Source organism: Athene noctua, chromosome 8, assembly GCF_965140245.1.
Source record: "Athene noctua chromosome 8, bAthNoc1.hap1.1, whole genome shotgun sequence".
Lineage (NCBI taxonomy): Eukaryota > Metazoa > Chordata > Aves > Strigiformes > Strigidae > Athene > Athene noctua.
The window spans coordinates 3051813-3079574 of NC_134044.1; the positions used below are offsets into that span (position 1 = coordinate 3051813).

Genomic DNA, 27762 nt, shown 5'->3' on the forward strand with positions numbered 1-27762 from the left:
TAAGATACTTTCATCTATTGTTTATATGGAATACAGTTTCTTCCATTTGTCCCTGCACTTCTAGGAACAATTAACTGATTAAAGCCTCTCTCTCAGATGTCAGTAATAGTATCCAGGCAGTCATATCTAAATGAGTTGGGACAGTAAATCCATCCAGAGAGATACTTTTAACGATCTCCATGAACAACTATGCCTAGAAACAAAAAATAAGGTCAGCTAGAGGCATGATGGATTTTGAACAACTGATAGGGATTCATCTAGGAAAGCCACACGGTATTCTAGATGAAGCAGAAAACTTTCGAGGAAAGTAGCTGCTGAATGAATGGTAACTACCATGGCTTAGCAAGGAAGATAAACAGTTCAGATTTTCCTTTCTTTTGAAGATTATTCAGATGGGTGTGGTGAATCGAGTTGTGCACTCTAAGGCAGACTTGTATGATTTAGACCTCATCAGTCCAGTCTCAACACAGACCTCACAGTTAGCTAAAAATAACAGAAATTTAATCTTTGACATTCCATCTCACAGGTTGTCACAAAAATCTCTGAAGTTTTTAAAATACCTGGGAAGGAGATGAAACAGCTGTTAGAACAACATTTTCAGCACTTCATCAAGCTCCATAAGCAGGTATGTGGAAAAAGAGCTCAAGGTAACGGTTCAAGTTATAGTACCATGAATCTTAAAGATACCTTCTATTAAATTAGAACTTTAATTCAATCATGATTATCTCAATATTTATTATTAGTCCCCTTGCAAAATAGGTGAATGCACTATTCACTGGAATAATCATGATTTCTTGTTCTACCTTGGAAGATGCTTGTCTTACAGTCCATTGCAAGAAGGCCTGAAAACTATAGCATGGAAACATGTGATGAATATACAGATGAAGGTACTGCCATGGTATACTATTCACTGTCACTTTACAGAACATTGAATAAAAAGTTAACGCATGTGTAGAAAGCCATCTCTGAACACGTGGGAAGTCCCAGTCAGCATCAATCCCAAAGTGAAGTATGAGAATAGATCAAACAAGATATGACAACATACAATTTTTAAATAACTGCTCCTTTCAATGCATTTTAAGCATTACTTTTCAAACAGCATAACAGGAAGCAATCACTGGTCACAGAATTTTCCAAAGCATGAACTTAGTATTATTTTAAAAGTACACAGAATAATTTCTGTAAAATATCTCAAGTAACAAATTAAAGTTATGGATTTTTACACACAAGGACTCAAAAAATATGAGCAATTTTTATGACTGTTAGTCAAAGAAATGTATCCTAAACTGAGATGCCAGTCTGACTTCTGGAAGCAACAAATTAATTCAAACCCTCCAAAAGTTGGATCCAAGAAGCCTGGTCTAACTACTACCAAGCCAAAAATATCTACACAGCAAAAGTAACTACTTCTGATCATTTTCATATAAAGCAAATAGTACCTGTCAGTTTTTTAAAAATAACAAGTCATGAAATGGTAGGACTCAGCTTTGAACTATACTGCTGAAAATGTTCCAACTACTTAATACCTGTAAAGGAGATGGTAACACAAGCACTCCACTGACATGTGGATTACAGAGAAAAACACCCTTCCACTTCTACAGTCCTATAGTGCTGCCAGCAGTAAGGAAGTAAGCTGCAAAGGAATCTCAGCTTAGAGATCTAAATCTAATGCTTAGATATCTTCACCTACATTAATATTCTATGGTTTGTTCTATATACATCACGTGACTTGCATCCAAGCTGATTTTTGTTCCCTTAACTAAATCCAGTGTTGGAGCACTGTAATATCTACTGAGCTGTAAGAGGTCTGCATTAAAAAAACCCAACAAACCACACAACACTTTCATGTAACAGTAAATAAGGACTAAGATGGTTTTTCCTCATCTTTCTCTTTAATAATCAGTTTAATTGGAAAATAACTCTTGCTAGTCTATGCTGAGCGTGCAGTCTGATTCACCTTTTTAACATGAATACTTTCATTCAGCATATAACACTCTGCTAACCCTCTTCCTAGTTCTTATCCCAAGGTGCTACCAGCTCTCTAAAAGTTGTTCACATGCACACTGTTAGAGTAACTTGAAGGATACTGAAGTTGCTCCAGTACAGCCTCCCCTTTCCAGATAAAAAAAGCTCACGTCCAAGTGCATTAGCACTGTCAAATCTGCAGTTGTTTCCCCAAGACCACTCCACAAGCCATTTAGCAAAAAATAAATATATCCTTTCTTTGCTGCCATTTATACTAGAATACATGAGATCAACACACAACGCCTGGAGCCCAACAGAGATAAATTTACACTAAAAACATGCAAAGCTTTTTAACTTACACAGTGAATTACACTGATTCAGTTTAGTGTGACACGGGCTCAAATATTTTATAGCACTAGAAGAATCCTTATTCCTGTGATAAATAACCCTCTTGGTGAGGGTTATTCCTCATAAAGAGACACATAATTATGTAAACGGGCCCTGACTCCTGACTGGCTTTGAAGAAAAAAGCAAGGACAACCACAAAGGAGGCTCATTAGGGCCTCTGCCTTCTACCCCTGTCACCACTCTAGAGCAAAGGAAACCTTTACGAATTCCAGCAGTGCAGATGAAGCTACTTCACCTAAGTGCACAAACCACTAGGTCTGGGCACCGATCCCTACCCTAGGGAGTACATGACACAGAAAATCCCAACGCTAAGTGCAGCCAACAACAGAACAAGGCATCAGGAAACAACTGTGCCTTGCCCTTGTAAGCATGTCCAAGTATGGACAAAACACCTCATTATTGTGTGTGACAGACCTAGTAATACTATGTCCAAAAGTACTGTCCAAGTTCTCGAAAGAAAGCTGCTAACATGCCAGAGATCATCAACGTTTCAGAAGATGTGCATAACTGATAACTAGTACACATCTTCTTAACACCATCAGCAGTGGCCATGCAATACAAGTTGATCTCCACACCTTTCATCTTCTGTAGTCAGCAGCCAATTTAGGAGGTGGGAACCAAGGACCACAGAACCAGAACTGTAAGAGATCTTGACAGATCTTCTAGTCACTGATCTTGCTCCAAGGCAGCATCAATCATTAAATCATTACTGTCTCACTTGTCTTTCAATGCTTCCATTGGTGGAGAGTCATTACATTGTCACCTCCAGCAGGCTTTTGACACTGCAAGGTGCAGATATACACACATTTCTCTATTACTATGGGGCAGTCTTGCTCTCTTCTATGTCTGTGCTCATCTGTCCATTTTTTTTTAACTCAACAGAACAACACTTGCTTCTTTGTGAAAGTTAGTTTTTCTGTGATTATTGAGCTGAAGCAGTTTTCTGTGCAGTCACACAAACATCAACAAAAGAAGTGGCAGTAGGATATGATCAGATGCATTGAGGGAGGGTTCTGTGAGACAACCCTTTGTGAGAGGAAGAGACCTATTAAATCAACCTGGCTTTTCACCTGCTCCTTTACATACACTGCTTGCAGAGCAACCAAAGGCACTTTCACTGGTGCAACAAAATTCTAATCCAAAGACAACAGAAAGAGGACATGCAAGTCACAAAGCTTGGACTTTTGCCAACAAAAGTTTTCAGACAAAGGAAAGCAAGAAAGGAGTTGTTACTGAGCACTGAGGGATTAGGGACAAGATTACTTCAGAAATACTCTTCAGAGAAGAAAGATGCCCAGCAAAAACAAAGAAAAAAAAGCTCAAAACACAGGCATGAAGCTTGAAGGTCCATCTGAACCTCAGTCATCACTTCATCAGATTATGTTTAAAATGGAAGGTAGCGTCAGGACAACAAGATGCTAGCATGTTGCATATTCAGCAACTCTAAGAAGTAAACCACAAAAAACCCCAACTCCATCACACATTTGTGCTGTGCATGCAAATATTTTCTTACTGAAACAGATCAAGTTGAAAAAGTACCACCAACACTGGGAGGCAAACTAGAGATTGTAACTTGAGTATATCCTAGTATTTTCTGGCTTTGGACACAATCTTGCTGAAAACTACTTTGTAAGAGATGTAACAAGCTAAGAAGATCGTAATTATTTTATGCATCACTTCTGGAGAAGAGACACACAACACTTTCTTCTACAGCTCTGAGACATCTTGTGCCAAAAGAATTCATATCATGATTGCCGATAGACTTATGGCTTATGAGATCAAATCAAACCAACTCTTCTTCAGAAATAATGTTTTCCAGTTTTAAAAAAATGTTGTTCTCCAGAATATCAGCTGACCACAGGAAACATAACAGATTCCTAGCCTTCGGTAAAATGCAATTTCACCATCCTAAAAAAAGACTTTGATCCCTTTATTGGTAAGTATTTAAAGTCTAGGATGAAAAGTTATAACACTCAAATCTGATACTCAAAATCAGCATAAATTTTTTTGAGCTTAAATTATTTGGTTTTTTCTGTTTCTTACAGCTTTTTTCTGAACACTGTTCATTCCTGTTAGAAACAAAGATTCTATCACACATACTAAGACAGGATATCTGGCATATCAAAGTCCAGTTTATCACCCAAAACACAAAAAATAACATCACCGGCTTCATTTTTGTCACTTCACTAACATTTCTAGAGTTGTTCATTCTATAGGCCTCATACTAGAAATCTTTCTTCACACAGGAGCGACTGCAACATGCTTCATTCTCTCATGCTTAAGAATGGTTTGGGTTTTATTCTCTCTTTAACAAATGGCATTGCACAGACAAATTAGGAGTTACCATCTCCTTTCCATAAAAGGGGTAAGATCTTCCACAGTGAGGTTTCTTCTCCCTCCCTCTTCCATGTCATGAAAGTAACTGGCTGCTCCCTTTTCCTCATAAGAAAGTGTGTAGAAAGGTGCAGTTCTTCATATTTTTACTACTGTATTAAATCCTGGGTTTATATAATTAATCAAAACTGGCAACCCTGAAGTATTCTTCATCCTTTACCAAAAAACCCAATCCCTAGCTACTATGGGGTTTTTTTAATTATTTAACAAAGAAACTAAGTAAATAAACCGTCAGACACAAAGAGTCAACAGCAGACATAATTTACCATCAGTTACACAGATAATGGGGAAAAAACCCCACACAGAGGCTAAATATTTGTCATACCAGTTTCCACCATTCATTGGCCCTTGCCACGTCACAATACCAGAACTTCTCCAACAAGGGAACTCTTTTGGTGGCTATCTTAAGATCAGAAACTAGAAAATTCAAAAAATTATCTGCTGTAATTTCTAAACCTAATCTCATGGGACCAGTAGCCCAGACTTAGACTGTAGTGAAAGCTGACGGCTGTTTGCTCTCTGAAACAGTTCAACAGTTTGAACTGTTTCAGGTACAGTTACAAAGGTAGGTACAAAGAAGAAAAAGTCATGTCAGATCTAAGCAAGTTAACTCCTAATCCATTACTGTGCTGTTCCATCTTCACCAAAATTCAGGATCAGGTTCATGGATCAGTGCATACCTCCTCCTAAGGTGGTTCAGAGAACCTCTGTCTAAAACCATTTTGGAATAGCACTGGGTTCAGTACTGCTATGTGTCTGATCCTAACCAGTCAGTAATTAAAGAGATTTGCATGACCACGTGAATCATGCCCATCATATTTGCAAAAACACATGTCATGCATAATTTCAGCATATAAAGCTATAAATTAAGGACTTAAGACTTTCATTGAAACCATACCTTCCTCGTAAGGGGGTGTTTCTTTATACTAACAATGGATTTAGGGCTGAACACTCAGGCCAGTGCTAACATATCCTGTCTGTACAGGAGATGGTTCTGTCTTGCATTCCTACAGTTAAGGGAAAGTCCTTTAGGAGCAGCACTATAAAAGACACTAATTAAAAGAAACTCTAGAGTGAGTGCCTGAGTTCAAGGATAACCCCAAGGAAAAACTAGATATTTAAAAGCAGTTCTTCATTAAATCATATTACAGAATCATAGAATAGATGATGTTGGAAGGGACCTCTGGAGGTCATCTGGTCCACCCACTGCTCAAAGTAGGATCAGATAGAGCAGGTTGCTCAATATTCCAGCCATAAGGCCAAGCTTTCCAGGACACAGACATACATACATACTTTCCTGGTGTTAAACTGAAGCAATACTTGCTATATGCACAAGCCTCTTTACTCCTAAATACCCAAACATAGCAACTTTGTTACTTATCTTCTACTTAAACAGTAAATTAACTGTTTAACTATCAATGTTATCTGACATTTATCTGAATAACTCCAAGAAAAGCTGAAAGCAGCAGGGTAGTTTTTCACCCTGCAGTCCTGCAGCTGCTCTCCCAGCAGCCAGTATCCCAGCACGAAAGAACCCAACATGTAAGGGTGCTCTTCTGCTAAGCTCCATGCAGAATGAGCTATCAACATCGTGGGTCATCTACAAATTGGTAATACTATGCATTTAAACAAGTGACTGATCAAGATACTTGTGAGCTATGCAAAACCATCCTACCTGAGTTTTCTTTTTAAATCTTGAAACAAAAGGCACATACTCAAATGCTGTCACAAATACGGGAATTCCTCTACTTACTTATCAGTACATTGGTTTTAATTTTTCCAGTATTTGCCAGAAAATACTGCACGCAAAATCTTCTTTATGGATACTTTTCTTGTATTTAATGTAGACAGCAGCTTATACAAAATCCTTTTCCTTAGCTGACAGACTTTAAGATGTAACAGAACCTTCCAATTAATGGAGATACCTTCTCATCTTATTAGTAGGTTACACAGTTATCAAAGCAGCAGTCTCATTTTTTGGCAGACTCTGAAAGAACACTGCCTGAAGCAATTTGATTATGTTTAACAATAAATTAAAACATAAAATTACATAGGTGTCTATGCTGGTGTGGTCATGGCCCTAGAAACAAGTTAAAACCCCGACAAATTCTTACTGCTTTTCACTTCCACAGACAACCTAACAATATACTTCGTCAAACCCAATTTCAAGTGATGGAATGGATAAGAGTTCATCAGCTGTTCTACATGTAATTTAAAATGTGCTCCAAAGAAATTAAAAAATAAAAAAACCCCACCCCAAGAGAACCTCCAATAAATGACTTTGGGAAAGGTTAAAATTAACTATATAAAGTTCTCTGAGGTGCACCTCTTTAGCTTTGGGAAGAACTACACTACCATGCTACAGCTCCAAACAACTGGCTTTACTACCTTAAGACTGTAGAATAAGCAGCTGAAAGTTAGAAAATCATTTTTGCTAAGTGACAAGAATGATTTAACATTTTTGTTAAAGGTCTTGGATGGTTAGGTTTAAGATCTGATTTTTAAAACTCCGTATTCATTTTGGAGCAAAGGAGTAACTGAAGCTCTTAATGAGAAACTAGCTCTAGAGGTGGTTTAGAGTTTAAATATTAAACTCTCAGTAATGATTAGTAATGATAAGCAATAACTCTATTCAGCTGACATTTTTGACAAAATAGCACAGGTCAGTGCTTTAACAGGTAACCACAATGTACAGGAAGACAAAGCTATGCTCTGATGACTGGAATTGAACATTACCTTCTCTATGCTCTGCCATCCACCAGATGAAGGAAGAGGAAGACAGTAAATATGTCAGAGGCTGCAAAGGCCCAGTTGTCGACTGGATTACAAACCACTGAATGCCATATCTTTCAGGGTATCACAAAGTGGTCCACAGACTTGCCAAACAGAGTTATCAAGAACTTACTCTTGTGTTCATTTCATGAGAACTTTTCTCTTCCAATTCCATCTCTGTCAGCCAGAGGCTTTAGACTGTTTACTGCAGAATTCAGAAAGAGTACCGCAGAGCAGGCAGGGACAGACCACTTGGCTTCTGAAGTTATGTCAAAGAATGGCAAGGTAGCTGGGTGGTAACCACTGAAGTGAGAGTCTTTAGTTCTCCTATGCCTTAGATGTTATTAAGTGGTAATGAATACGACGACGTGATTGTCAGCCTGGACTCCACAGTAAACAAGTGTTTTTCTGGACTATTCTAAACTCCACCAGAAAGGGGCTTTGATTACAGCTCAGAGAATTAGGAGATAGGAGCACTACACCCTAACTACTACTAAGTGAACAATGTTTTGTTACATCAGAAGTCCTATCAAGATTACTTAGAAAAGAACAATTTACATGTGAACTGAGGACTCCAATCATTTTCCTGAGACTTAGGAGGCAAGGGCAACTAACAAAGAGCTTTAAATACTGAACTTGGACTCTGCAGAGGTGTCTGACATTGGTAGGCACAAGAGCTGCAGCATTTGTTCCTATACATCTGTCAAGTGAAGGAGCACACCAGTGTTTAGTACAGACTTGCTCATTCTCTGCTAGCACTTACACAGGGTAGAAGGAAAAAAACCTAGAAAATTGAAGGATAGTGCAAGTAGTAAATTATCTTTAGGCAAGGTTGACTTTTTGTTTAAAGTTGGCCTGCCACTGAAAGAACTTGGTATTATGGCATTCAAATATCTTTTTTCCCCCATGACCTTTAGAAATTTCATTTTCTGGGACTGCTACTACAAAGTAGCAGTTCCAAAAAGTAAAATTTCTGCAGTCCTGACAGAGGTCCTACAGCCAGCATTTCATGAGAATGTAAAGGAATAACTCTCATTCTGCAGAGATGAAGAGATACAGGAAATTGTTTTTTAAGAAACAAAATGCACATACAGGCTGGCTACATTTATATTCTTAATATCTAGGACCATGTTTGTGTACACATTTGTATGGTTCTTAACACTTCTTAGTTCTTAAGTCCACACGTGGCAATTCTGCAAGCTTTCTTCAATCAACTTTTTCTTAGCACCCTATTCAGAACAGGTGGTCAAGAAGTGACCATAGGTCAGACTGAACTTTGAAAGGACAAAAAAAATTTCATTGAAGGTATAGCTATATCTCCCTTTCTAAAGATGACACTACTAAGCAGTCAGCTCATGGACTCAGGAGGCCACTGGCCTAGAAATGACAGTGATTCAGCCATTCTCTCCCAGCATTTTCTTCCTGTATGGAGATCTTCAAAGGATTTTGCATTTCTTGTCAACCAAGCAGCAGACTAATATTTTAAAATAATAGGGATACTTCATACCTACCGGCAGTATTTGGCCCAATTTCAAACACAGGACACTTCCTACACTTGATTCCAAGCCTCATATGAGTCTAATATATGAACATACTGTTTTCTTTTCCACTAAGTGACAGAAATCTGAAGGGGTTCTTTGGGTCTAAAGGGTCTCTTCTGGAAGCTTGCTGGAAGAAGACTTGGTGAAGAAGAGAGAAGCAAGAAACAACAAGAAGTTGAACCACAGGACAAAGCAGCAGCAGCAGAATTCTAACAATCCCTGTGCCATTATAGAAAAGAATCAGCTTCCCTTGGGAGACTGTAATCTAGCTCTGTGAAAACTGTTCTCCTCATTAACTTTTCAGAGGAGACTGAAAACAAAGAATGCTAGCTTGCTTACTCCTGTTCTTACTGAGGCAAAGGTTTGACTTTGCAGACTGGAATTCCAAAGGTTCCCATACTCCAATGGCTTCAGCGCCCATGTCAAAAAAGCCAGTGAATTCCCACCACCCTGTTAGAGAGAACAGAAAGAGTTCTCTAATCCAAATGGTCTATAATCTATTTAAGTCTGTCTGCAACACCTTAAGGAAATTCTAAAACCTTAGCCAGTGAGAATTGTCTTTTCTCATAAAAACCCCAGCCAATTTACCTTCATCTGTACCTCTGGTCTGAAAAGCCTTAACATTAGATTTCCTGTAATTTGAGGATAACTTGTACTGAAATGAGGACAAGTGTGATAGTTTACCTTTTAAGATTTTCCAAACGCTGACATTTATTTGTGGTTATAGATTAACCATACAATTTACTTGCACAGCCAGAAGGCATTAACAACAGAAAAAAAACCCTGTTGGATTTTCATTAGTGGGCACAGAACAAGTAACAGTGGAAAGCACGATAACTGAAGGAACATGAAGTCCTACAAAATTTAAGAACAGGCAGATTCTAGATTTGGAAGTTGGAGACATTGTGTTGCTTTTAAAATGGGAACCACAAGAATCAATGGTAGCCACAAGAATCCCTTAGAACCTGTTACTGAAAATAATGCCTTAAACCTTGCATAATCTTCAACAAATGTCCACTTCGATCTTTTTGTCTCACGTGAAGTCTTCTCTTCACCTGTTTATATTGCGTCAAAATGGAAGATAATTCAGCAGGTTTTGTAGAGGGGGTTTCCTCACAGCTAATCCCTACAAAATTTAAAGGGCTGTCCTTGACACAAACTCAGTCTGTAACGAGAAGATATTCCCTGCAAATAAAACACATTTTTTGACAAGCCAGAAGAAGCTTCCTCAAAGCAGGACATTTGGGGACCTAGTTGCCATTTAAGCAAAAAGATCATAGGTGGGTCCCATACTGCTTGCACATGTAATGCAGTGCTCAATGTTTTCCTTCTCCATTGCTGCAAGTAGTGGCTGAAAGCAAGCTGCAGGAGAAGAACAGTGAAAAGAAAGCTGTAGTGAGCAATCCAGTAGCTAAAGTTACCTGTTAAATTTGTACTAGTGGAATTAGGATCCAGAAAATGTTAACATCAGCTGAAGCAATAATTCAGCAATAAAGTACGATCAATGAGTTTTAATCCTCTGAAGCAGATGGAGAAGACAAGCAAATTATCGCAGATGTTTTTTAATATTTTAATATTATATTTTTAACATAACCTTACACATTTTCCGTTGTGAACTCACCCGGCAATTGGCTGAAGAACAGGATTAAGATACAACCACTTTCATCTATCATTAATATCATCAATGTTGGAAATTAGATTTCATTCCCAAGCTGATAAAAGTTTAATAAAAAAAATAATCACCAGACTACTTTAGAGAATTCTATGAAATTCTAAATTAAAAACATTACTCAACAGCCTGTTCTGTAATACATGAGTTTAACAGATATTTCAAGTCTCTCTGTTACATTAAAGAAAGTATGCAGTCAACTACAATCAAAGTTAAAACAAAAAAGTGCCTGTGATCTAAGGATCATTATTCCAGACCTGTTGTGAATCAGTGAAAAGGAGAGTAGCAAAGGACATACCTTGGAACTGCTCCCAAAACAATCAAGTTGGCTTTTTGTTTGTTGTTTCCAATTACAGCATTTTTCATATCTCTGTAAATCCAGAAAGAAAAACAAACCCTGGTAAATTATGCTGAGGTACTGAGGGCTTAATCTATAGAATTTACTATTTCCATGAAGGCTTATCAAGTAGTCTTCCACATGTCCATGCTGCACCTACAGGACTGAGTAGTGCTTCAGGGCACAGTTTCCACAGCCCACAGATGAATACCCCAGAGCTCTGGGATTCCATTACATCCCAGCTTAAGAAAGTAAGCAAAAACCCACGCTATCTCACATGCACACCAGACATGAAGAAGTCTCATTATTGAGGAAAGCTAGATATACTGGTTCTTCATGCCCATATATTCACTAGACTTCTAAAAGGGAAAAACAACTATTGGTTGAGAAATCAAATGTTGATAATTTAAAATATTAACTGAATATTCTACTGAGTGCAGGAAAAGACAAGCTAGGGAAAAAAAAAAAGGAACAAGGGACTATCACCAGTCTCCAGAAACCAGGCTTTCACTCCCCTCTTCACCACAGGCTTCCTTTTCTGAATTTCAGCAGGATACCTGAATATCTGTATGTCAAAACCCCAGGAATAAAGTAGAAACAAAAGCACTTTCCTGTCTGAGAGTCACTGCAAGGTTAAATACATTAAAGACATTCATACTATGGTAAAGGAACAAGGGAAGCATTTTGGAAAGAGGACACTGATTGCACACTAAGAAGTCCTATGAAAACATGTGGTTTGCAACTTTGTTGTTCAGAAAATTGCTTACTGTATCCAAAATAACATCACCACCTTTTTAAGACTTGTTTTTCTTCATGTGAACATATTGAATATATATGAACATCCAGAGAATCTGAAAGTAAGCTAGCAATTTATTTATAAAGATGGACTCATTTCTACATGTTTCTAAGAAACTTTCTGGTTGTAGGGGCCTTTATATGAGCAGAGAACAAAATCAGTCCAAATTCAAATCATTCTTTATCAACAAAAAACAAAATTAGACTGATGATAGTGTTAGTAGTTGCAAAAATGATAAATTAATCATTGGCTAACTATGCTCATAACTCATTCAAATAATTTGGGAGCTTCAGTGGTTGCTTTAAATTAGCATGTTTTCTTGCCACTGTATCACTGTTTCACCTGCCATCTGCAAATTTTAAAGAACAGGGCTACTTTAAATTTCTTAAGATTCATCCTGGCCTTCATGAAGGCTACACAATCCTCACATACCCACTGAACATGCAAATTCCACAGCAATAAGCAGTTGTTGCAAGTGTTAAACTCACCTCATTAGTTATAAAAAACTTCTTTGCCAAGACAGGACTGGCATAAACAGAACTTTGTAAAAAGGTCACCGACCATTCTTCCTGAAGTGTTTCTCCATGTGACTCACTCTCCTGTGGCACATAGTTACTCGGCCACAGAAGAGAGTTCTAGGAATTTTGAGCAAATGGAGGCTGTCTAACTTTTCAAGTTCGGTGGTGATCTTGGAGCTCCAACAAGGGAGCAGCATTAAAAGCAGCTAAATGCTGAACTGCAGTTCTGTGTATCTCTTAACACAGGCAGAGTCAGGAAACCACTTGACTTGTCAAGCAAGCCATTACTTAACAGGAATCTGCCTAACCAGAACACAGTTTTACACAGCTGAATACCAGCACAAAATGTTGGACCTTTCTGTTATATCTCCCATAAGTTTGATAACTTTACACCGCAAGACAGGAGATAGAGGAGAAAGAGTAAGATCAGAAGACAGTCTAAGCTGGAAGCCCAAGAAATTTAAGGAACGGACTTGAAGATTTCACTAAATTCAGAAACAGTACTTCGTGGTTTCTATGCTGAACACTTGACATGAAAGTATCCTGGGTAATTTTTAAAGGTTTTTAAAATACAAGAGTCAGTCCAAAACAGTGACAGAAGCAATGATCTGATGTCTCAAAGGAATGGAAGCTGTAGCAACAGATATACTAAGTTCAGGTACTAAACCGCTCAGGGCACTCTAGGACTACCTCTCCTTGTGATCCTTAGGCACCAGCTCTCAAAGTAATCAGAAAGGCCGCATCATTTCATGTACCTGTGAAAGCATCTTGAGAAGCTAAAAGAGAAAGCGTTTGCCAAGCACTCGGAAGAATTAACAGATCTGGTGACATTTTAATGCTCTGGCTCAGGAGATTCTACACACTATTTTGTGTTTAGGAGAAAAAAAAATCCCAAACAAAACAACAAATTTATGACTCCTGCACCAATGCCACAATAGAATGGCTTTGCTAACCTTATAACCATTTAATATGTAGTAAGTACTGCCTATTAGAATTTGATGTAGAGACCCTTTCAGAAGTGGCAGGAACATGGCGACGTTCCATAACACTCAAATTGAGAGACAGGACTCAGCAAAGATCACCACGTTTGTCTGCATTATGCCTTGGCACTCCCAAGTTCCATGCCATGCTTATCTTAAAATTTGCCACTTATAGAAATGAACCTATTCAATACACAGGAAACAGCTGAATATGGAAAACAAGAATATCCTTAAAATGCCATAATCCATTGTTGAATAATAGTAGACTTGTTTTTTTCATTTATTATGAAAAGTAATTGACTCCACATTGCATTTTATGGAGATTTTCCTGATAAGGAACCTAATGTTATAAGTAAAGCACCACCGTGTGCTGTCCTAGTCTACCAGGTCCTTGGTGAATCATGCACATTGGAAAAACTAAGGGCAACTCCCTTATTTGAAAACATCATCTCCAACAAGTTTGAGCTTGACTGATTTCAGATCCAAGATGACATGAGATTCATCCAAGGGGAAAAAAAAAAAAAAGCAGTAAAGATCACTATCTTCTACAAGAGGTAACAAAGAAACCTCACAAATCTGTATTCCAAAACTGGATACCCACTTATTTCCAGATGTCATGCACGCTGCTCCCATTTCCTACTGAGAAAAGGAGTCCTTGAAACAAGGAAGAAGGAAATACCAGCAAAAACACAAAGAGAACATCAAGAGAACTACTAGTCTATGATTCTAGGCCTAATCTGTGAGAAGACCATGATCCAGAAGAGGGAGATACACAGGTTTTCGATGCTCAGCTCCAAGCTCCCAGGCAGGTTATCAACCCTAGTGACAGGCAACAGCACCATGTGAGCAGCTTCAGCAGAAAAATGCAGATCTTACACATATATCTAGTACATTCCATCACTATTTACTCAGCCTCATAAAGGCAGCTTCCTATAGAGCCAAAAGATGAACAGGAAGCCTTCATATGACACAGGTCCTAAGATGCATTTGAGGTTTGTGTTTTTTAGTTGTTGGGGTTTTTTTTATATCCTGGGTATTAAATCTTACAGCTTAGATTCAAACTAAATTCCAAGTCATTTAAAGAAACAACCTGAATTACAATAATTTTAATGCATATATTTAAAATCTTGATAGCTGATATCTATGCCGACATTTACTATAATGCAATAAAGTAATTTATGTGAAAAAAAAATTTCAAGCAGGATAATATAGGCTGCCATCAATAAAATATGGCAAAGAGATCCTAGCTAAGTGCTTAGAAATACTGCTCCCTGAAGTGCTAAACCAGCACTTATAGCTTCTTAAAGAAATAAGAACATACATCAATTCAGTTCTGTGACCACTCAGTTTTAAGTTATGAAACAAATTAGAGACTGAAAAAGCAGAAAGACTTATTTTCTTACTACAAACTCTAGAAAGGGGGAAAAAAACTATCAGGTGAGGTTTATCACCTCTAGCAATCTTTGTAACACGGCAATCCAGAAGCAATTAGTTCAATTCTTTAGCTATAAATAAAACACAATACATGCTAGTTTTGTAACTGTTAGCACAGAATGAGTGTTTAAAATATTTTAGGAGCACAAACCCATCCACACAAAAAAAATCTAATTTATATCCAAATGCAGCTTGACAAGAGTTACAAGAGGAACTGCTCTGCCAGTTGTGTAAGAAATTAATGCTTAATGTGTACTGTTTAAAGGCTCCAGATATAGTCCACTTCAGATAAGAAGCAATATTAAATATAACAATCTGCGAGTAAAATATGGCATTTAAGTTTTAATGATTCCTAGCCAATAAAAATATTATTAAATGTCTAAATCCTGAGAAAATTAGCATTCTAGTGTGTCAATATACATCATTATTGTAGAAGCAACTTAAGATGCTGAACTTTGACCTAAACGGAAATTAGTGAAGTTCAACATCTTCATGAAGTTGACTCTAAGTTTGGGACTCCTCCCGCAACCCACCAGAAGCCTCCAGTAGTTACCATGCAGCTCTATGAAAGAGAGAAAGAACAGAGCTCTCAAGCATTCCTAGCCAGCCCCCATGCCTGCACCTCTGCTCCAAAGGAGATCATGAGAAAGCAACATGGATACATGGACTCCTCAGTGAGAATTTGGTTTTACCTACATTTTTAAATACAGTAAGCCAAGCACAAACATAACAAATTTTAAAATTCTGATCAGAAGCCCTGGAGCTCTCCTATGTCACCTACCAGCAAAGCAACACAAAAGACCTTGAAATAAGTTAGAGTGACTTGAGGAGAAAGCAGCCATAGGAACTACACAGAAGAGAAGGAAATAAAAAGCCTGAATGATATTTTCTCATCTCATGTTTTTTGAAAACAGAGTAGATAGCCACATTTCAGATGTTCCTAGACAGCGAAGCGTATCAAATGAGATGAACAACAGAAGGAAAAGTAGTCCTAGACACTTCAGTCCCATGCTTTCACTTTTAGTATGAAATAGTTACAAGAGATTCCGAAACAATTACGCACACAGAGGAAGCATCCAAAACAATGCCTTGTCAGACTAGATTTATCTACCAGAGGTCTATCAAAATTACAACAATAGAATGACGCAAAGCACCATTCTGAAAAGGTTTCTGAAAACTCAAAATGCAAATATCTAAAAAGCGAAGCTACTGGTAGCTAATGCAAGGTCATAGCTGAAAAACTGCCTGCCTCAGCTTCAGGAGAGTTTCTAAGTTTCAGTACCATGTAGGTGGACTGGCTGGACTCAAGTCAGAAGCTAACTGTGGAGCTAAAGGTTTGACAGTTATGCTTCCTACAGCTTTTTCCTCCTCTTCCTTCTCCCCTCCGCCCACTGTTCCATTTTATGGACAGATGCAAAACAATCAACAACAGGAATTAATGACAAATTTTGCATGTTAAAATACATCCGTCATTATTCTGACAAAATTAATTTCTAAAATGGACACTCGTTTGAATATCTTTTAATTACCAAACAAGTGAGTTCCTTCCTGCCCCTTTAGAAGCAAGCATGTTTGTACTAACATGATTACTAGTCCAACCAAGTGAATAAAATGTGAACAACTCCTGCCAAATCAAGCAAACCACAGAAATCATAAATCAGCTTATTTTTAAGATTAATCATCAGGTTGGGCAGAAGAGTTTCAAGATTTCTAACCCCATTCAAAAAGTACCAGTTGATGCAGAGAAGATGATTTTACAGGAAAGAACAAAGGAGCACACAGAGACACTCTTACTCAACTTGTTTTGAGTTTTAACACCTAGAAACTGTTACACAATTAACATACAGTGCAAACTAGACAAACTTAACATTTAAACAAAGAAACCCTAAACCCATGGGTGTTCCCAATCTTTATTGTTACTCTCAGACGCTGCATAAAATCAAAGTGCTGTAGAAAAATAGCATATGGCTATAATTACAGCAATGCAGAACAGTACAATTTAACATACATCATGCTAAAAGAGATCATTTAATCCAACTTGTCCGTATCACAAATCCATGGAAACTGCTTGAACTATCTGAAGTATCATCCTCTTTGGAGAAGCAACTTACCTTGTCACAAGTTTTCTTGCCAAGGAAAGTTTACCAAATAGAAAGGTAAGTGGTTTCAATGATCCATACCTGTAGTTAGAAATATTTATACCTTATTCCTACCCTGAATCTATCCCAGTTTCCAGTACTTCTCTTGCTCTGTGTGTGTGAGACAGACTGAAGAAACCTCTCATACCAAGTCTTTACTGCCATGTAAGAGCTTTGGTCAGCCAGTTCACATGCCAGCCTTCTGTATCAACCTTAACAACTTAAGGTCTCCATGTTTTTGCCTGCAGTTTCAACTCAGGTTCCTTTCAAATCTCTAGGCTGACTGACAAAATGAGAGAAGCTGCTTTTCCCACCTCTCTCATGTTTTATATGAGATTATCGAACAACAGAAAAAAATGCCTGCTCAACCTTAAGAATGAGGTAGCTCAAATTTAAACTGCTTGAAGACAGTGGAGGATGGGAGTTTAGCTAGCTTTTATTATGTAAACTTTTTAAACTAAAAAAAACCAAAACCACACAAACCATAGCTAGAGCTCTGTGTTACCAGCATTTCAATTTCAGCAGCAATCTCTGCTATTTAAATAAACCAGGTCATAATGGCATAGAGTTATCCAAAGAGAGGTGTGGGGAAAACAGCTGCAGTTCAACAGAACTCTCAGAACCTGAGACATCTCCTGCTCTGTGACACCAGATCAGCAAAATACTTTTTTCACAGCTATCCTGGAACAGCCAAACTACATGAAAAGGACAGCCTTCACCACTGTTGCTTCAGATGTATGTTCCAAACATCAAAAGAGACATTTAAATGTCTCTGTTCCCACCCCCCACCCCCTCCCCATGAAGTAGTGCCTGTATCATTAGAAGTAGTGGCATTTAGCAGTACATCCCACATTTGAAGCAAATATTAAATGAAATTTCATTAAGCAAAGAGGCATCCTGAAACACTGCAATTTCTGGAACTATTTTTCACTCACTGTCTCTTGATTTCAAGTTCTTTTTGTCCATTCTCCCATTTTATGCCCACCACTCATTATCAAGACAATGCTGTCCACCACAAATCATTCACATAGCAAACTCAAGTTTCATTCAGCACAGGAAAATACCTTAAAATGGCCTTCCAGCACCTGCTTAGCTGATTTCAGATGTGAGCTTGTATTTTATGACACTCTGTCCACCTCAGCTTAAGCCAGCAATCACTGAATGATCACCAAAACCTGCTAATTTGATGCAGCTACTACCCATTAGATTATTACAATCTAAAGTCTTGGAAGCGTGAAAGTACAGCCTCAGGTTTTTAGCTCCAAATAGCTACCAGCTAAGATGATACACTGGCTTCCATGTGCTTTAATCATGCCTAAATTTCTTTTTTTTAAATGGGTGTTACTAAGTGCTCACTAGGACAGAAACTCTGTACCTTACCTATATCGAAATATGCTCTCTCATTCTTTGTATGGGGAGTTACTGAACATTTCAGACAATGCATGTTTGAACTATGTTTTAGCAAGTAATTTTACCAGCTAGCCTTTCTGCTACTTTACAACTCCCAAAGAATAAAAATTTTTTAAAAAATTCAACACATTTAAATTATCAGTTCAGCACCAACCAGCAACAAAGCATACATACTGAAATCATTTTAATCATCTGGTAGACAAATGAATTGGTAAAGAGGGTTCTGTACTTTGAATGTTATTAGAAATGTCAACCTTTACAGGGAGACAGCCTAAAAGAACACAGATCCATATTGCAAACTGAAAATGAGCTTGTTATGGAAAGTAAGTAAATTCAATTTTTTTTTATACTGAATCCAATCAATTTGAATTGGCAGCTTAGAACAAAAAAAGAAAATCGAACTCCAAATATTAAGAATCATAAACTCAGTAGCACTGCTGATTCTTTGGCACACATCTCAGGCCCAACCTCTAGTTCAGTCTTAACACCCCACACACACCCGCAAAGGCTGTGACGACTGCTTCTCCCTCAGATGCCTGCTACATTTCGCTCTTCCTTACAGGCAACCACCTCTCCTCTGCACTTGTCTAACAGGTTAATAAAGTTCAGTTCAACTCTTAATGACCTCAGAGTATTCAACTGTGCTCAGCCTGAAGTTTGCCACTTCCAGCCCAGACCTCAAGACTTTTGTGACCAATACTCACTTGATTCTCTCCAGCTACATCAGCTAGCTTGATAGAAGTTGTTTCTCCTCTCACATCCTACCTACAGCTTGAAATCATCACAGAAACAGTATAACTACTCTAAGGCTGGCATCAAGAGAGGAATTTTGGAGAAAAGTGGCTTCATGACCTTCTGAAAGGCAAGCAATGAAACAGATTCATTAATCATAAATCCTCTCTCATAGGCTCAGAGTGGCAACTGCAAGGCTTGAAATATTAAACAACCCCATTAGGCTGAAGACTGCTAGCCAAATATATTAGGTATGCCTAATTTCCTGAAGTTTAGCCCACCTCTAAATATGAGACCAGAAGTTACAGTGCATAACAATTTACTTGTGAAAAATAGTATTATGGATTTGTACTTTTGCTGCATTATAAAGCAAGCACAAAAATGAGAGAGTATCTTATTCTATGACAGGAACACACTTTCTATTGCATCTTCCTCTCTTCCTTCTGTATCTACACTATTCTTCCCTCTGACTCTACAACACCTATTATAGTGAAAACCACTCTTCACAGCGCACTAAATTCTCAAATGATGTTTGAGGCCTTTCAATTGCATCTTCTATCACTATGAAAAGCTTGTCTAGCTATTAGATTCCTCAGCTTACCTCTTCAAAGGGAGAAATCAACAAATGGAGTAGTGCTCCCAGCACCCTGTCTCAGCATCACCTAAACCTGCTCAAATTTCTGTCAGATTCCACAAGCTAAAGAACAAGGCTTTCCACTCCCAAGCCACAAAGAGCCTATCCTGCAGTTCACAAAGTATCAACAGAAGAGACTCGGGACCCTCTTCCCTCAACACACGAATGACACTGCACAAAAACAACGCTTCAAAGAATTACATCACTTGTCCTTAGCCAATTCGACCTCAAAGTTCCCTACTGCATCTAAAAGAAGATGCATTTACTACTGAGTATTGTCTAGGAGATAACAGAAGTGATCAAAAATGTACCGAGGCAAAGTATAACAGGAACAACCCTCTACAGACTTCTCTGTTTCCACAGAGTCATTCTGGTGAAAACTGAAGCAAGGGAATATGCAAAGAACAAAACATAGCTCCTGCAGAAAATTTTGGTTTGGAGGTAAGTACCCACTGAGAAACTGAAAATGGAATTGCATATATTCGGGATGCACAATGTGAAAACAATGCTGCTCATTGTTTTGTCTTAAAGCAGGTTTGTTTAACAGGACATGAAGAACAAGAGGCAGAAGTAGCTTCTTCATAACTGTCTGAAGGGGGTACCTGTTGCTCCATTAGAGCCGAGATAGTAATTTCTTCTCTCCCCACCCCATGAAGCTGCCTCTTGTATTTCACACGACTTTCCCTTGCAGGCGTGTGTGAAACACTGCACTGATACTCATTTCAACTACCAGAGCTGAGAAATGCAAGACACTACTATACAGTCATCTAAACACGCGCCTGGAACATTTTTCTTTCAAATCCAAGAATATATAAATGAAAAAGATGGATGTAAAAAACGCACACTGTGTGACCACAAAAGAGATACAAGATAGGTTCCATGAAAGCAGTGTTACTACTTAAAATCTAAGGGGGATGGTTTGGTTTGTGACTATCTTCTGGTATCCTCCGTTTGAAGGCAGAAACCAGCAAGCAGTACAAAATATCTTCAGTCAAATGCAAGTATAAGTCCATTGTCCCTTAGAGGAGCTTTTAACAGATACTTTACATGCAAGAACCTACCACAAAGGTAAGCCCAATTACATCTTGGCTGTACAGAAATGGTGGTTTCAGACTCTTCAAAACACTGAGCACAACCACTACCCCTGCAGCACTGTCAGTCTAAGTCTGCAGGGACCCTAGAAACATAACTGTCAGATTCAAAGTGGTCCACAAGTTCCCACCTGTATGCCTACTATTATACTTTCCCTATCAACAACATCAATTCTCTAACACTCAAAATCCTACCGTGTAGAAAGCATACATAAATCAAATTAAATATACTGCATAGATCTGTACCAGTATTCCCACCACAGCACACTAGACATGCTGCCTGAGAAAAAGGAAGATACTGTAGACATAACACTTTGAAATTGGTTCTTCAGTACCAAACGCCGTTTCTATAGGATGTTTCTTTCATTCTCCTGAGAAGTAAAATGCTCACGCAAGTTTGGAAAATGCTTGTCTAGTAACTCCAGCTGGCTGGATAAGCACATCCATAAAGGACAGAAACAGCAGTGGCATAGGAATTCTCAGCACACCACAAAGATGATTATTTACAAGCCTTAAAAGATGACACCCTCTGACTGCTGAGGAACAGCCTGATGAGAAACAGTTGGGACCCTGAGTAAGCCAGATTTGTCAGAAAGAATGCTCCTTTCAAAACCAGCCCTTGAAATGGAATTACACAGCTCTCCGTAAAATGACAGATTGCCTCTTTTCAAGACATCAGGCTAAATGCAAGCTCGACAAAATGTCTCTCAAAGCCCCTGACCAGCAAATAAATTATAGGACAAAAATAGGTATCATAGTCTAAGGATCACCACCCAGAACTGGTTTCTAAAAAAAATAAATACTGCCACACTGCAAAGCACACGATGATGTTGCAGCAACCATCTTGGGACAAATGAAGCTCTTGTAACACGGCAGAAATTTACAGACCTATCTATGTTCTGCTCCTCTGCCAATAATGGCAAAATATTTAAGACACCTTCGGAGATAACACGGTATTTAATCCCCTACAACACCTCTGAGGTAGTCTATGCACTGTCAACACTAAATGTATTTGGTAGCTGCACACCTGACATTAATGCTGACCTTGCAGAATGCAGTCAAAGCATATTTGAGAAAATCTGAACTGTAGAACAATATTGTAGATGAAAGGTTTAGAAGAGCACCTAGGCAGACACAAAGCAAACCCGTAAGACCTCTCAAGCATAAGCATGGCCACAATGTACAGTTTACATTTGCAGAAGAAAACTACTAGATTAAGCTTGTCCATTTATAAAGACAGTAAATAGAAAGAGAGATACATATATTGCCATACAAATGTGGGTGTGAAGATGTAGCCTTGCACACTTTAAATAGTTTGCTATCAGGTACAGTAAAAGGCAGTAGTCATCCTTGTATGAACCTCAACATTTCAAATCCTGAACTGAAATTCATGATTTACTGGCAGGTACACACAATTCTCCCCTTCCTACCTATTATCAATACCCAGATGAACATGATAGAAATCATATGAATTGAAGTTCTGCGGAAAACTTGACAGTCTGAAACAGGATCAGCAGAACCACCTGCAGCAGTACCAGGCAAAAGGGAAACGGTTTCTGTTTTTCCACAAAAAGGAAGAGGAAAAAGCTCCTAGCCAGCTAAGGCTTCACTGTTTGACAGAAGAAGATTCTGAACACAACTTCTCTGACAATTCATGGGAAAGAAAGGAAAAGAAGAGATTTGGTCATTTAAATACTTTCAGAATATGTAATTAAAAGCTTTCTCAAGTTACATGACAACTGGATTAGCATGATTTTCACGTTCAGGAAGCATTTAGCTATATTTTACCTTTATCAAACCTTATTCAGAAGTTGGTTTGCATTAAAATTAAAAGGATGCAATACAAAAAAGCCCCAAACCCAAGCTATTCATAGCATATGAAGAACAGGACTATTGTAATTTAAGACAATCTGCAAAAACAAAGTATTTTAAGACAGCCTATTTTCTGATCCTTGATATTCATACAGTTCCATCAATCAAAATAATAAAAAAAATCTAGGTCATCAGTATTTTCAGCCAGGATACAGGAAAAAACCCAGCACATCTTAGGAAGCAAAGATTTTCAGCAAAGTATGCAGAATATCTGGTAAAGCTCCTGACAGACTCTTCTGGTAGAACTTCAATCCCCTCCTACTCCACCCCAAATATCAGTTCATTCCAACTTCAATACCTCTTCAAATACCCTGAAGTCAAAGGAAGAAGGGTAAAGCAGTATACTTCTGCCTAAAGAGAATCTTGGATTGACAGACATTTTTTATATATTCAGTATTCTAAATTCTATTTTTAGATACACACTTCTCTAAATGGGACTGTTTCACACCCATCTACCAACACTCAGAAAATAACAGATCTACCACATCGGATTTGCTCAATGTCAAGAAAGATACACTCTCAGAACCAGGATTGTAAACAGCGCATCACAAGTATGGTTTATCATCCAAATCTGTCCTTAGAAAGCAACTGTGAAATAAATTGGTATTTTCTTGTCTTTGAATGCAAGAAAAGCATCTCAGCATAGAATCCACTGACATTCATGGACAAGACAAAGAATTTCAGATGTTAGCTGAGACAAAGACACTGCCTTAAATTTCTGTTTCTGGGAAATCAGTTATACTTCAAGAGATTTGGATAACACTTCAAAAGATAGGGAAGGGATTACCAAGGGTTGTGGGTTCCAGACCTCTGAAAAGAAAGGAGAGCAGGAAAGACCACCACCCAGGGCTCAGAGCATCTGCCAAGGAGAAAAGAGGGGCTCAGTCAACCCACTTGGACACAGGATGAGACACATCCTCGCCCTGGGACCATCACACCAGCCCTTACGAGTAGTGGACTAAGAAGGCCAAGGGGTGGAAGCAAAGCCAGACTCTCCCCTCCAGGGAAGAGTTAAGAACCTGTACATTGTTATGGTGGTGTACCAGAAGATTTTATGTAGGTAAGAGAGTATTTCAACCAATGAAGTTTCCAGGACAGTTTTATCGCGACACTAATTCTGATATGTTGCCCCTGGGACACCTTCTGGAATAATTTTTTTCATCTGCTGCTGGAAAACACCTCAGACTGTTCTACGCAACCCAACCAACATTCTTGGCTTTTTCATCCACTTGGTCCCTCAATGTCTTCTAGTGTTTTGCTAGATAGCCACAGGCAGAAAGTTATTGGTAAACCTGGAAAGATCCGATTTCACCACCAAAAGTCAGTCCTGGGCAAGGACTTCTTTGCTATGTTGCTGTGTGGCCATAATGGAAAGCTTACAGCCTAAAGACAGCAAGAAAACCACCAGATCTTTTCACCAGTTTTATCACCTATTCAGCAGGGTAAGTTGTCTACTCACTCTTTCAGTCATTACTCCTTATCAACTGGCACGCAACAGAAGTACTGAAATATAATTTGCATCCAAATTCATTTCTGTGGAAGCATCTTCTTTTAGCTCACAGTACCCACTGGTGAGATAGAAGTCATGCATTAAAAAATAAAAGCCAACATTCCAGGCACGTAGCAGGGGAAAAAGCAAGATGCAGATACACTGACTTGACAGTGGAATAAGACAAGAGTCTCAACAGACCTCAAAGAGGAGCAAAAGGTGGCCAAAAGGAAGAAATGTATTAAGAAAAAAATATATGAATGCTCACAGAATGTTTAACCTCATTTCTGGCAACAGGGAGGCTGCATTATGAACCATATGCACTACAGAGAGATAGTGTGCTAAAACAGTACTATCATGTTTGCATTAAGATGTGCCAACAAGATTTCTCAAAAAAAAAAGACAGAAAGAGCTTCTTGCCCTTGACATACAACTCTAGTGAAATTCAAGCAAACCTAGCCTATGCACAACCAACAGCCCCAGTGTGTTTCAGATGACTTACATGACACCTTGCAGGACTTTCTGAGGATCGAGGTCAAATAATCTATCAACATAGTGGCGGCTACTAGCTGTTACCTCCTGTGGAGAAAAAAAAAAAAGAAGAATTGTAATAGTTTGTATCAATTCATGTAACAGCAGACAAAAGGAACAGCTAATGCAGCAGCAAGTCTACAAAACCTATCAGGCATGAGAGCAACAAACCCACAGAATCATATTTAAATGTGCAGTACGTTACTGCTGGGCAACATCCACACAAAGAACTAACCCTGTGTTTAAGTGTGATTTAAAGAAGATGATGTATTTAATGTAGATAATACGTTATGAGAGAAAGCAAGACAAGAGAGTGCTCTCACAAAAGGCATTTGCTTCAGTTATCAGCACTACCTTAAATTCCAATTTTATGTTTAATTACATATAGAAAAAACATTAATTCCTGACAGAGTTTACAAGAGCAGTTAATGTTGCTCAAGAAACATACCCACAAACAAGCTCCCAAAAATGAGGAAGCTCATATCAAGACGTTTTTCTGTAACTTACTTTATCATAACGTATCTATACGTTTCAGAGATCGTCCTTCTATATACAGTCCCACATGACTTCAACAGGGACAAGAGCATACTATTCTCCATAACATTCCCATAGCTACTTTATAAGACAGTGTGAACTCTCTTCTCAGCAACAGGACCATGCTTGTAAGCTAAACATTTATGCACCAATGATTTGTTATTCCCTTTAAGAAGATCCAAAGATGGAGATGGCAAGCGTTCCAAAAAACAAGGGTGGGAAAGAGGAAGGGAATTTTCCCTCCAGGTTCTCACAAACACGTGCTGGGGTGCATTCCCATTATCTCACTTTTTTTTCTTCTTTTTGCCCGCTTAACTTTTTATTATTTTTTTCCCCACTTTTTCCATATGAGTTCTCCTTGAAAGAAGCTATAAAGGAATTGAAAACTCTTCCTCGCTTTTGTAAGTACCTATTCTTGGGCTCAATCTGCTCCTAGTTCCCCAGCTAGATATCAGGAGCACCAGCAGCTTCTTGCCTGTGGTCTCAGATAACTCAGAGAAGAATCATCACCTAGAGGCAGCAAGACTCCTTTGTCTCCAGGAATAATACTAAATTATCCCATATAAACTCTGCAGATAAACTTTCACCATGTAATGAAAGACAGTATTTTTGAGAACAGCAGGAGACTTTCATCTACTCGACCTATATATTTATACGCAAAAATCTTCTGGACTTCAGAAATCTCACTGCTTTCTGCTTCTAAAATATCCTGGCTTTTACCCTATCAACTATGTAGGAGAAGGGCATTCATATCCAGGCAAACAAGTTTTTCAGGTAGTCCCCAAAAATATTTATCAACATCATCAGTCTCACCGTTCTCTTACCTAATAAGAAATTCTACAGGGAAAAAAAAAAAAAAAAGAAAAAGAAAAAGAAAAAGCCCCAAACCTCGCCTCTTTTAAGCGGTATCCACACTACACCTTTTCCATTGTTACTCCCAGCGCACGACTCCGATGAGCAGCAGGGCTGGGCAACCAGCACCGGCTGTTCTACTTACTCTGAGCTTTCCCCGAGGAAACTCGTGGTAGTTGTCAGACCCCCTTCCCCAACACCAGCGCCCTGCCCACAGATGCAACACATCAGCCTACTCCCTGCAGCAGAAGCCAACAAGGCCCTGTCGAGAGGTCCCGAAGAGCTATTACGAGAAGATGAGCGTTTCGCCACCAAAACAACACCCACTCGCTAGCCAAGGCGGGGAGCGCATGCTTCGCCAGCCCCGAGCAGCCCGGTGCGCTTCTGAGAGAGACTCTGCTCTCCTCTGCAGCAGTTTGGTTATTCCAGCTCAAAATAACGTCAACGAACCCTCGTTTTGCTGAACGGGAGTTTTAGAGGGACCAAAAACATCTATAGGAGAACAGCTGAAGAGTGTAAGTCGTGTCATCAGGTAAAAATAAATTCAGAAGAGGCAGCACCTCTACCAAAAATGGGAAGAGACTCCTCAGGAAAGGGGGGAACGCCGTTTTGAACAGCAAGCCCCCCTCCGGGAAGAAGCTGTTGCGTCGGGAAGCGGGGTGGGGGGGGCATAAGGGAGAAGGGCCCTACCGACACCCATGTCACCCCTGCGGCCCACCTCGGCCCGCCGGGCCCCCCGCCACCACACAAAGGGGCCCAGCAGGTGCCGGGGGCCCCCCACCGCACAGCCCGCGGCCCGGCCCCCCGCGGAAGCCAAGGTCAGGCCCGGCTCGGCCCAGCCCAGCGGCAGGCGGGCGCCCCCCCCGGCGGCCACGCTAACGGGCGGCGGCGGCGCAGGGGCCGCGGCACTCACCGAGAGGACGCTCATGCGGAGCGGCGCCTCCAGCACGCACGCCATCTTGGCGGACGCAGCAGCAGCAGCAGCTCCGGCGGCGGCGCCCTCACGCTCGCGCGCGCGCCGCTGCTGCCGCCGCCGCCGCCGGCGGGCACGGCCTCATCGCGGAGCGCAGGGCCGCGGGGCGGGGCCGGGGCCGGGGGGGGCAGCAGGGGGACGGGAGGAGGCGGGGCGCCGCGGGCTGGCGCGCAGCGAATCGGCCGACGCCGACCGCCCGCTACCTTCCGCCAGCCCGCCGCCACGGCGCACGCGCCCCGCCCCGCCCCGGGTCCGCCCCGGCTGCCGCGCGCGCCCCTCCCGCCTCCGCCCGGCCCGGCGGCCGCTGCCGCGCACGCGCGGGGGGGGGGTGCGGCCGGCGGCGAGGGCCCCGCCCGGCTCGCGCACCGCCCTCTGCGGCGGGAGGGCTGCGCCGGCCCCGCGGCTCCGCTCCTCCCGCCAGCCCGCCGGGAGGACCGACTCCCTCCGGGTGAAGGCCGCGGGCCGGGCCCCGCACGCAGCGCCGGAACGGCCGCCCCTCGCGGCTGGCGCCCTGTGGGAGGGGGACCCGAGCGCGGCTCTCAGGGCGGCCCCTCAGCTGAACAACGGCCTCACTTGGTTTTTATCACGAGCAACCGCGTTTCGCTTCGGCCACCGGCTGCACAGGTGGAAATCACGGCGTCTCGCGGGCCCCCCTGGCAGAGCCCGCTGCCGGGCCTGTCCCTGTCTGCGCG

General features: G+C 40.3%; 1 protein-coding gene across 5 annotated transcripts in view; it reads right to left on the reverse strand.

Moving 5' to 3' along the window:
* ARMC8 (armadillo repeat containing 8) overlaps positions 1 to 27280 on the reverse strand; it is a 79893-nt gene extending 52613 nt beyond the window's left edge. Inside the window, exons 1-3 of one of the 5 annotated variants that reach the window (XM_074912189.1) lie at positions 27011 to 27280; positions 24683 to 24759; positions 11048 to 11119 (exon numbers count right to left, since the gene is read on the reverse strand). In XM_074912189.1, coding sequence (XP_074768290.1) covers positions 11048 to 11119; positions 24683 to 24759; positions 27011 to 27055 — 194 coding nt within the window. In that variant the 5' untranslated portion in view covers positions 27056 to 27280. The remainder of the gene's footprint in view (positions 1 to 11047; positions 11120 to 24682; positions 24760 to 27010) is intronic. The other 4 variants (XM_074912185.1, XM_074912188.1, XM_074912186.1 and 1 more) reach the window with 4 other exon arrangements.
* Between the last annotated feature and the right edge of the window lie 482 nt (positions 27281 to 27762).